Here is a 12,877-nt window from a genome sequence, read left to right on the forward strand (position 1 = left end):
AAACCTTTTTTGATGGTCAGGTTTCTAGAATTGCATTTGATACTTAACATTTTTTTGATAATTGTGGCCTAAATTTATTTTATTATTATTTTTGTATGCAATTCTTACCTACCTATTTACCTTACTACAACTCTATCATCATCATAAATTTATTAATATACTTCATTGTAATCGTGAGCAATATTTAAATTTGGCAAAATAAAGGAATAATGGTAAGAAAATCAGTGACTATAATTTATTTTATAAAGATATTTTACTGACATACTCATATGTGTCAACAGTTATAATTCCACAAATGCAGTATTGAAGTATTTGAATAAGTTTATATAAATAGCAGAAAAAGCAAATTTTTTTAGTATATGTGACCACCTATAAGTAAAAAGGAATACTCAGATACTCAACTGCAATCACTCTAACAATTCTCATCAAAATGCCTCTCTCTAGCAGCAAATTTTCACCTACGTGCCTGTAAAATTATATTGAGGTTGTTTATTGTGAGTAATTTAAGAAAATCTGATACATTAAAATAAATAAAAGATTTTATTTTTGTTTAGTGAACATTTTGTTTAAATTTAATAAATTTTCACCCTCATGTCTGTAAAAGGATATTCAGGTTGTTTGTTGTGAGTAAATTAAGAAAATCTACTACAGTGAAGTAATAAAAAGATTTCATATTTATTTATGAAAATTTTTCTTGAATAATACAGTTTACAACTAAAATTGCTTGTTACAATTTTTATGCCAAGTAAATTTTATAAATATATTTTTATTTGTTTATTATAAAATATTGATCTCTTCTGTTTATAAATGGAATAAAACAAACAATGTGAATAACTGTTTTGGCTTAAAATCTGAGACTATAGAGCTTTTCCAGTATTTTTCATTACACTTATTTATATTTTTGTTTGTTGTGTAATTATATTAATTTCATGTCAAACATTAATTTACTGAGCCATCATTCAATTCACTTAAGTTATTTTTTTGTTTTTGTTTAACTGTAATATATTCTAATTATCACTGTATACAAATACCATATTAACTTCTTACAATTTTCTGTCCATTATGTTAGAGTTAGAGGGCTGTTGTCGGTTGAAAAATATGTACACCCATTGCATGATGGAGCTATGTTATTTACAACTAACTGTAGATAAATCAGTTAAAAAAATATGAATACTATTATTTATTGAATGTTATTGTTGTGTTATATGTACATATAGATGTTTTGCCTTGATCATGTAGTGTTGTCAGTTGAAATAGCGTAGCTTCATTAACGCCATGGATAAATGTCATTCAATTAGCTCAGGTTTGACTTACATATTTCAGTTGGGCTTGGATGCCGATGAGGTCAGTGTGCTATATCAAATTTAGTTGCTTTCTAATACACCGCTGACCACTGAATGCTGAGTGGGACACATTCACTGCAGAAACTAATATTTTGCTGCAGCTTTATCTAAAATATTTTTTTTTTTGCTTTTTTTCATTTTCAAGTACCAAACAAAACACTAAATTAATACTAAGTAAGCTTAAGAGCATTCTGTTCAGTTAACATAGAATTTTTCATCATGCATAATACAATTTTCTTAACTGTTAATTTTGTTTTGTCATATTTGCAGAGTAAACTGGTTTTTTTTAGTAGTACTTTATTGATTCCTGATAATATAATTTCAGACTATTTCAATCTTCACCCTAAACCATTTAATTAATACTTTCAGTTATAAAATATTAAAATTTATGTGCATGAGAATTATGCTGTGTATAATATACTGTAGCTCAAAAAAGAAATAGTAATAAAAAAACAATATTTTGCTAAGTATATTTGCAATTCTTTGTTTTTTAATTATATGATTATTGAGATGGCTACGATTAAATAATATTTTCTTCTCAATGTATCTTCTTAGATAACATTGACTTATTCATAGACAATACCAGAAACTATTATTTTGCAATATTTATTAAAGAAAGAATTATTTCATAGCAATAAAATACTATACATTGTTCAACAAACCTTTTTTTTATTAAACTGCTACAGGACTAGTAACAAATGTAATTTGTGTACAATGAAATGACATAATAATATTGAGATGATTATTAAGTTATATCAAACAGTTATATCAAAGTATTATTAGTCATCAGCAATTAATTGTACAAATATCACAATATATTTAAATAAATTATTTATGTAACCAATTATAAATTTCACTTTCACAGTTGTATGAACAGTTTTATTGAATATTCAAAATTTTATATATTAAAAGAATATTCAATAGCTTAAACCAGATTTAAGAAATCTTGCAGTTCACAGTGTATTTTCATAAAAGTTTGATGTATGACTTGTTGAATCCATATTTTAAATTTGAATAAAAGTTTATGAAATTCAACAAACTTTGTCATTCAATTAGTTCTTGTAGTAACAACTGAAATTAAAAGTCTAATGACAAAAAGTGAAGGTCCCAGTCTTTTAATTCAAGTAATTGTTGTTTTCATTCCGGTTTAGAGAGTTATTGAGATGTATACCCAGAAACTTTTAGTTTTGATAACTTCCATACCATCTACTCAGAAATTCAGTATTGCTATTTCAACAGCAAAATTAATCGCTTGTAATAAGATACTTGTATATTTATTTTGAACTATTTGTATTACTTATAGATAACTATTTTTTTATTTTTTGAAGCAAGTTGCTTATTAATATTGCCCTAAATGAGGCACTGATATCATCTGAAAATAAAGTCAAACTATGTACAGAAATACTTGGTATCAGATCATTAGTACTCGAATAAATCTAAATGTAGAATAATACTAGAGATAGTTGAACCCTGTGTTAGTCTATGATACATGGTACATCATTAAAAATGGCATATCCAATCAGAAGTCAGAGTAGGTTCCATTAAGTTGTCTTACTCTTACTCTGTACTTCTTGTACTTTAAAAAGGTTTCCTAGTCAAATATCTGCTGTTCCTTTAACATCATATAACTTTTATTTCAGCAGTAAGATATGGCTTGTATATTCGAAAGCTTTGGTCAGATCACAGTATATATAAAGTTATTTAATTCTGAGTTGTTGCATACTTTTGTTATTTCCAAATACTTTTTATTAACTTCCAAACCATCATTGAAAAAAAACTGCATAAAACTACCTTGATTCTTGTTTAATCTCCATTTTTCTAACAATTAGGCATTTAGTTGATTTAAAAATTATATTACAAATGTCTGAAAATACTGATAAATTTACTGATCCAAAAATACTTACTTTCTACAGTTCTACCATCTTTTGAACTAGAATTAATGAAAAATATTCTAACTTTACAGAAAGTGTGTTAGTAAATTATAACTACTTATAACACGAGAAAGAGGGGCGCTAATCAGTTCTCATCTATTAATTTCTTTTAGTGATTTTCCCATCCTTTTGTCAAAATGTTCTCATTTGATGTAGTCACTTTTTCAAGTTCTAATTACTTGTTTATTACTTTGCTAGAGGGTAAATGTAAAATTATATTCATGCTGTGCAACCAGTACAGTAGCATTTGCAGATGCTGTGGTTGTCTATTCATTTTCTGTTCTTACAAAATAAGAATTAAATAATTCAGCAGTTCTTTGGAATGGCTTTCTTATACATTATTATCGATTATGTCATTAACTGGATCAAGGTACACTTGATCTGTAAAATGCACTCTACAATAAGCACTGTTTGTCATTTTAAAATCAGTCTCCATCAAAGTAAGTAATATAGAAGAACATTAAATTTTGAATCAAAAACTCTAACTCATTCAATTTAGTAATAGATACACAACCCTGAATGTTTAAATTAAATACAGGAAACAGTTTAGGATAATTAGGTATCCTATGTAGACTGCAACCCATTACTAAAAAAAAAAAAAAATTTAATGTCATTTTTAATTAACTGAATTCCATCATAAGTCTGTACACTCTCTTTAAGAGGCTATCTAATAGAGGGTTTTGAACTAAAATCACTTACAAAGTTGTCTTTTATTTTGCTCTTCTGAAGCTTCATTTAAAAGAGAATTTCATGTTGACAACTCTAAAACTTTATCAATATTAAAACTATCCATTAAGTGTTCCACTGAATCTCTGTCACATTACTACACTTATCAATCATTACAAGGTTCTCAAAAGGTAATTAATAACAATAATAATTATTGTCATCAGGACTGTCTGTAGGATCTTCTATCAGATTTTGTTTTGAACTATCATGCTTATCCATGTTACAGATTTACCAAAAGAATAGAATTAAATTTGTGAAAGATAATTTTGGAAGTTTCTGATGATAGAGCTTCATAAAATATTAATTTTTAGAAGAGATGGCCGGGCACATCACCTATCAGCAGGTTGATATACGTTCAAGTTAGAAAAATACCTGCTCACTAAGTAAAACGTTTACTTCTTTTTTTTTTTCTAATAATCCAGTGCAACTATTATTTAATTTCAATTCTGTTTAATTGTCGACATTTATTCAGGTCATTTTAATTTGTATTCTTGTACTGATCACATTTTTACAGAAAGATAATCAAAACAGTTACTTTTATTTTTCAATAATGAATAAGAAAAGAATAAAAAATTAAGTAATAAATCTGTAATAGCTGGTCATGTTTGGGGTGACTGATTGAACTGTACTGCCAGTGATCAAAACTTACTTCTTTTTTTCTCTGAATAAAAGGACACTTTTTTCTCTTTCATCAATTACAAAAATTCTCTACAAATGTACCAAAAGTTTATCTAAATTTTTGCTTCCTTATTAGGATGAAAACTAAATTAACAATTATTATAATCCACCTTACCAGCATGATGATATGTTCTCTAGATCTTTTGACTTACTTGGAAGCCATCATCAGGAGTTAAAATTAATACATCAAAGTAAAAAAAAAAAAAAATATTAAAATAAAAAAAAATTTAAAAACAGTCATGACTGTCCAGTCCTACTGGTATATTCTGTGTTAAATATTCTTATCAGTATACTAGTAGGACTGGACAGTCATGACTTTTTTTTAAATTTTAACTATGATTTTTTTAATTTTTGACTTTGGTGTTATTATTATAATTTTACTCCTGATGATGGCTTCTAAGTAAGCCGAACGATCTAGAGAACATATCAACATGCTGGTAAGGTGAATTATTTTAATTGTTATTTTATTTATATAATATATCAGCGGTACCATATCTGAGAAATTAAGGATGGTAACATTTGTAATATTTTTTAAGTGTCTCAAGAACAGAACTAAATTTTTTATTATTTGAACTGCTTCAAGTTCTGAATCTCTTGTACTAATGCTGAAATTTTGTTGAATAACCAAAGTATATGCAAGAATTTTTATTTTGGAAACAGAATGAGTTTTTGGTATCAAAGACAACTACTCAAAAAAAAAAAGAAAAAACAAAGACTAAAATCAAGACTGAAAATTTTTAGGTATAGATCATTTAAAATCATTTATATTAATGTACTGTTACAGATACAATCAGAATTATAAAACCACTTCTTTCAAATGCCATTAGTAATAAAAAAAAATTTTCTGATAATATATTTACCATAAATGTATACAAATCAAAATTATTCATCTCTTAAAAGCAATGTATACAAAATTATGGCTTAGGTATGCAACTTTCTCTTACCAGGGTATCATCTTAAATTTATATTAAATGTGTTAAAATCATTATTGTTAAACATGACATAATTTTATATAAATTTAATTACTTTAGTTGTTATTTAAATATTTAGTAAACATAGAATCCAGTAAGATTAACGTCAAGGATATCAAGGTTGTAAAATAAAATAATTGTTGATGAACATTGCAAAATGAAGTAAAAATTATAAATTATAGAATATTTCAGACTTACTTTTTAAATATCTGGAGATATGTTTCTAAATATTTTGGTCTTTCTAGAACTATAATATAGTTCTTTCCACAGATCAGCTAATGCTTGCAATACCACTGATCTGAAGTAAGTAGTTTTGGTACTTACGTATTAATGCCACCGCAGCTATAGCTTTATTTAAAATTGAGTATTTATTTTGAGTATTTATTTTATTAATTTTAAGAAATGGTTATTTATATTTATTTATTTTATAAATATAATTTAACCAAACTTAACCTACGCTCGTTTCGCTCGCTAACCTTGACTAATTAACACCATAATTTTTTGAGTATTTATTTAATAAATTCAGTAATTATTGTTATTTAAATAATAAATAATTGCAATAATTACTGAATTAGTCAAGGTTAGCGAGCGTAGGTTAAGTTTGGTTAAATTATATTTATAAAATAAATAAAAATAAAATTTGTTAAAGTCTATATTGGCCCATTTTCCACCAAAATCCGATTGACTACTTTATTTTTAAATAAAGCTGTAGCTGCGGTGGCGTTAATACGTAAGTACCGTAGTTTTTAATGCCACCAAGGAAGGGCCAGGTTATAATCCTAAAGATATTTTCAGAGAACATATTCCAGGAATTTAGAAAGCCAGTCAATAAACATTTTTATTTTATAAAAGTTCTCAACAATAGGAGGAAGTTTTCAATTTTATGTGTTTATGTCTTTTTTATGTATGTGTATCATTTTCATCAAACATCCAATGTTGATGATCTTTTTTTTTATTGTTTGAAGGAAGTGATGATCCTGTTGAAAGTATTTTCTATGTAACTTATGGGGCAATTTAAAAAAAATACTTTGTGTATGTTGATGATTTGAAGATTCTTTTATTTTTTACTGAGGTTATTGCTTATTATTTTATTACAATATTACGACACATATAGTCTGATGTCATTTTGATACTAAACTTTTCAAATTTTAACACAAAAATATGAGAAAAATAGTTGGAAAACTTAGGTAAAAAAAATATGAATTTTTGTAATCTAGAGAACCTTGGCTCATGCTTGTTAGCAGTCACTTAAGCCATTTTTCTGCATTGCCTTTTCTTTTTTTATCCAGACTCACATTTCTCACCACTGATCTTCTTCCAAGTGGCTTTTTTCAGATGAGAAGAGCTTTTGTGACCCTACCTGATTTTTTCATAAAAATACATATGAGTTACTTAAATTAACTTTGAAAAAACTCCACTAAATTTTTTAAATAATCCTTCTTTTTTATTCTTGTTTAAATTTTTATTTTATTCTATATAAATCAGCAAAAAATTAAGGGTTAATAAATTTTTGGTACCATAATTTTACCCCTGTTTTCCCCTCAGAACTTTATTTTTCCTGTTTAGTCTCCGGGAATTACCATTCAGGTATTACTTCAGAGGATGATTGAGGATGATATGTATGAGTGTAAATAAAGTGTAGTCTTGTACAGTCAACCATTCCTGAGATGTGTGGTTAATTGAAACACAACCACCATTGAACACCGGTATCCACTATTTACTATTCAAATCCATATAAAAGTAAAACTGCCTTTACTAGGACTTGAACAGTGGAACTCTTGACTTCCAAATCAGCTAATTTGGGAAGACACGTTCACCATTAGACCAACCCAGTGGTCCCCCCTCAAAACTATGTGTAGATATTCTGTCTGATATTCTCCAGAAGTTTAATAAGTTAGTACCTTTATGTTAATCAAAATAATCATTGTCAAATGAAATTAACAAACAAAATTGTCATAATTATATCTTATATATAATCTTAACTTATTATATCTTATATATAATTGTATCTTCTTTTAGCTTATTTTTTGCTGTATTAATAAAATGTAGAAATTTGTTGGATTTTAATTATGACATATAACATTTTTGTTTTTTTTTATAATTACTTGTAGAAGTAATCTTTGAGGCATTTGTTTTAACTGGCATAACACAGTTGACATTCTAGCATCCTGTTATTGGATAAAACTTGCTGAATGACACATTCTCAAAAATAATTTTGAACAAAGATTTATAAGAATATGAAATGATTTGACATTGAAAATGTAGAGGATAATCTGAGATCATTTTACACAATTTTTTTCTGTTTTATGCTAATGCTATTGAATCAGTCTGATTCTATAACGAAAATAGTTGAAAAATTTAGGGTGAAAAAAAATAAATTTCTGTACTCTAGAGAACCTTGGTTCATGCTTGTTAGCAGTCTCTATATTATTTCTCCGCATTACTTTTCTTTTTTCCAATTGAAGAGTGATACATAATGTTTTGAAAAAATTTATAATTGCTAGCATCCCCCATTGCAGCTTAGCCCACGCTACATGGTTACTTGCATTTCCCGCTGCAATCAGGGGATGTTTAGCAGGTCAGGGCTTGCTTCGCTCGCCTTTACTGTCTAGCCAAGGGCTCTGTCCTTCGATCTCTCTGTGTTCATTAACTTATGCTTGTGAGAATAATGTTAAATAAAAATTACATCCTTTTCAATCAATAAAAGCTATCAATATTTTATTTCATCAGAGCAATAGTTTGGTTAATAGAAGACCCGTTAATTGGTTTTAAGATTTCTGGTCACGGCTTTGCTGGCGAAACAAATCAGAATTACAAATAAATTACCAACACAATCTTGCCAAATCTCATAAAGATTGATTTCAGCCATGGTCTTTTATATAACATTTGAAAGAACCTGACTATATATTATATAGAAATTCTACAGTTAAATTTTTTTTGTTAAAGTAAACATAACATGATAATGTCTAAAGAACAACATTTAAGAAAAAAAAAATACTACTACCTTCTATTCTTGTTAATGAAGTGTCATTCTGCTTTTCATGAACAAAATGTACAAACACAAGATGAATCCTGTTATTAACAGTCCAAAAAGTTACTCCACCTAATTAAAGAGCAGATAATTAGTTCTAAAAGCTTTTGGAAATTAAGGAGTATCATATAATAGTTGGGGCATTTTTAGAATTTCACACCCAGAATTATATGAGTGTATACAACTTATTGTTTATAATTTTTATTTTTAACTCCAATTAGATGAATTAGCGAGTATAGATTATGTTTGGGTAGATTATGTTGATTCCATGTACTGACCAATCATATGTACATCAACATTACTTACCCGTACCAACTTCATTTAATTAACATTAATTATGCAAACTATTTACAATTTATTAATAACAAATCGATATTTAAACTAAATACAATAATGTTAATTATTGTTAATTTACATTGATTAAAAAGAAAGTTTTGATTTTTTTTGGGTGTGAATTATGAAAAAGTACCAATAATTTTAAAGTTTAATATATTTCAAATCATCTTCAGTTACATTATTTAGAAAAGAATAACATTATTACAATAAAATCATAATTTAATATGTAATCTATTATTTTCTGATTGAAGATATCAAAAGTTATTTAAAGCTTTTCTGCATTTCATACAAGCATTACTGCTTTTATAATTATTATACCATACAACTAATTTACTAAGCATATTTCCTTTTGATACTATTTTCTCCCAACTTGTAAAAGAAATCTGATGCTTGCTTTAACTTGTAATAAATAACTCTTAGTCTAAGAGTTAATGGATTTTGGCATAATCTACAAGTTGACTGGATTGATGTTGTTCTTCATGTTATATGCTGTTTTAACTTCTAACATTTATTCCATCCTATTTTCACAAATACTGCTTTTGTATATTCCAATCTCCCCTACTTAATTGTATGATAGTACCTTAAATATGCGGGTATTGGTACTAATTAATGTTTCTTTTTAATTTGATGTAATATGAGCTTGTACTTGGGATGTGGGAATTAAGATTGTGTAAAAGATGTGATGCCTTATCTTGAATCAAACATGGATATTAGTTGCATAATGATTATTATTATTATTATTAATGCAAATTTTTTAAAAAGAAATCTTTGAAAGACATAAACCACTGTAGATTATAATTTAATTACTTCATGATGCCTTATTCCTTAACTCTTATAAGAAAAATATTACCATCTGTTATTGTTGATGTTGGTTCCATGAGTTCTATTCATTAAATATCATTAAAAGGGGTAGTTATTACATGCTACAGTAATATACATAAAAAGGTTATTTTATTATTATATTCTTTTAAATAAATTTATCTTTAAAGAATTACAGTAAATTATTGTGTTTCTATGCTGAAATGAGTGTAACAGAAAATTATCATTAATATAAAGTTATTAAATAATACAAAAATGGACATAAATTCTAGATGGTTTCTGAGTTTTGATCATATTCTATTTAAAGGAAGAATAATATTATCATTGCAATAAAAAAAAAATCACTGCAATTAATTACTTTTTTGTTTTATTTTCTCTTAACTTTTAAACAACCATTTTTAGGACTCTTTTAATAAAATATTTTAATTTTTACGTCCTAATTATAAAATTGACTTCTAGTTTAAAGTTCCTCATGGTACATTTTTTGTTCAACAACATTCAAACTGTTCTTTTTTGCTCAACTGGAAATAAAGAACGTTTTTATCCAATTACTTTTCTGCTTCTCACCATTTCATATAAATCATATTAACGTTTTTTTAAAATTTTATTTTCATTGTACAATAAATATGATGTAAATATTAGACATTATTTATTATTTTTACCTTCCTCAGTTGAATGGTTAAGAATTTAAAAAAAACAGCCAGTTTAATCTAAAAAATTCTACCAAATATATATGAGTCTCTTGAGGTATCAGTAAACATCAAGTGATGGATTAAAAATTTGTCTATTCAAGTTGCTTTTAAAGTTTTATATACCATTATTTTGAATGTGAAAGTATTCCTCATAGTATATATGATCCACCCACCTTGCTAAGGAACTAAAAAAAATTCTTTTCCACCATTTAATAAACAACTGTTTTTAGATGTATCAAAATTTTCTATACAAATGATACTAATTTTAAGAATATTTTTTTTTGCAGAATGAAGTTTTTCGTACAAACATTAGCATAGATATCTCTTTTAATGCATGCACCCATTTGCTCTGGAAATAAAACAATAGCTTGTCTAATGCATGTAAAAAAGTTTATTTAAAAAAAAAATAATTGTTTTGCTTTATACTTGATGTTTTAGTATAGTAGCCTTTATATTTAATTCTTTTATGCTTGTGTAGTCCGATCATATGATTAAATTTTTTTTCTTTATTTCATAACTATTTTTAATATGCTGTTGTTGAATGGGCGGTAAATTACTAATAAATTAAATAATTTTCATTTATACCAAAATTTAAAGTTATTAATTTTTATTATTATTTTCATATGTTCCTTAAATTCTGATATTAGTAAATTTTAACAATTTTCAAAGATTTATTTTATAATGTATTAGGTAAGCATTTTTTCTTTTAAACTGTATCAAACTTCTTACACAATTAAAGATACAGTGATAGTGATTGGTCTGAAAGATGATTTTATTCAAGTGGAAGCTGGGGCAGGCTGTTCTGTTAAAAGTGTAAGGCAGTCAATCAACGTAAAGCAGACTATTGTTATAAATATGCTGTAAATTGACATACATCACAATTTATTGCTTGACTGCAACAAGGATTTTGCTTTCAATCTGAAGCACATAATAAATATAAATGTTTCTTACTGATTTAAAAGTACTACGGTTATTTCCCAGTTGCAAATGAAAAAAGATATATATATATACAGCTGTAGAGCTGTATATATGTATATGTATATACGAGCTGGATTTACATGTTTTGTGCCCATTGGCCCAGGCAAAATTTGGATCCAATTTTTAACACTTTCCAACTATCCTACTAAATCACCTTCATAAATCATAAAAGTTTGTAATCATTATTCTACTGTATACTCATACTTACTACATTAACTTTTTATACTTTACTACTGTAATTATAAAGGTGAAAATCGACCTTTCAAAACACGGTGTAAACGATATTAAGAGATAACAAATCTTTTCAAGTATAATATAGAGGTTATATTACCTAAAAAGCTAACTTACATATGTGAAATTTCTAAAACAAATGAAACTGTATCACATTAAAACTGCTTACCTTGATATGAGCAAAATCATTAATATCATGAAAATCAAGTTTCATAGACAAGTCTTTTTCGACTGCTAAGACAGCTTGATAACCAATCTCTTCAGAGAAACAGTAGATCTCAGATAATTTTCATTTCTTGATAGTGTGGAAAATGTTCTTTAAACTGCACAGTTTGTAGCTGGTGTACATAAATAGCTTTAAGGCAAAAGGAACTTTTGTTAGGTCCTGAAGATGTCCTGAAGATTTTTCGATATTAGATATCTAAGTTGCAATAGTGACATTTCTTAAGAATTGGCATTGTCTAATTTGTCTTTAGTTAAAAGTCCTTTTAATTGAAGATACTCAACAACAAATAAAGATTCTTCAATGTCAGTTGCATAGATTTTCTGCAAAGAAGATGCGGCTGTGGTGATTTTCTCAGAATTCAAGCAGTATAGATTTGTTTAGGACAAGAATCTGATGAGAAACTCAATATAGAAAGTGAAAGTGAAAGTTCAACTCTGAAAGAAGCTTATTAAGGTTCATATCAAAGCTTTCTTAAAAAATACAATCTATGTATTCTTCTTCTTCTTCCTCCTCTCCTAGTTCAGATGAGCCAGATTCATCAAAGACCTTTTACATTTAGGCCTATCTTCTACACATTCACCATCAAATTAAGTCTCAAAACAGTTTGGACAGTCTTTAGTTTCTTTCGCTAGCCATCTTACAGAAGTTTAACAGACCTTTTCATCCACAAATGCAAATGAGATTTATACAGCTTCACCACTGTATCTACATTCATATGGCCTGATTGTATCTTTTCATTAACAGAGTTCAATTTATTGAGAATGTCACCCCATACAAGTGCCATAAACAAAGTTTCAATGCAAACAAGTTTTCTAAAAAGTACGTTGTCTTTGTTCTTCGTTTTTTCATTTTCATCTGGGCTGTTAAATCATACTTTTGAGAGCCTTTGCAATTGTTTCAAAATCTCTGTTGAGC

The 12,877-nt window shown here is 27.0% G+C and overlaps 1 protein-coding gene across 2 annotated transcripts in view; it reads left to right on the top strand.

The window, feature by feature from the left end:
• The window catches only part of LOC142332349 (voltage-gated inwardly rectifying potassium channel KCNH6-like), a 792,659-nt gene that overhangs the window by 640,248 nt on the left and 139,534 nt on the right, over positions 1-12,877 (top strand). Inside the window, exon 4 of one of the 2 annotated variants that reach the window (XM_075378763.1) lies at positions 1,324-1,344. The exons of the other annotated variant lie outside the window; for it this stretch is intronic. Within the exon in view, the coding sequence (XP_075234878.1) occupies positions 1,324-1,344 (21 nt within the window). The remainder of the gene's footprint in view (positions 1-1,323; positions 1,345-12,877) is intronic. 2 annotated transcript variants of the gene reach the window in all.

Source organism: Lycorma delicatula, chromosome 1, assembly GCF_047948215.1.
Source record: "Lycorma delicatula isolate Av1 chromosome 1, ASM4794821v1, whole genome shotgun sequence".
Lineage (NCBI taxonomy): Eukaryota > Metazoa > Arthropoda > Insecta > Hemiptera > Fulgoridae > Lycorma > Lycorma delicatula.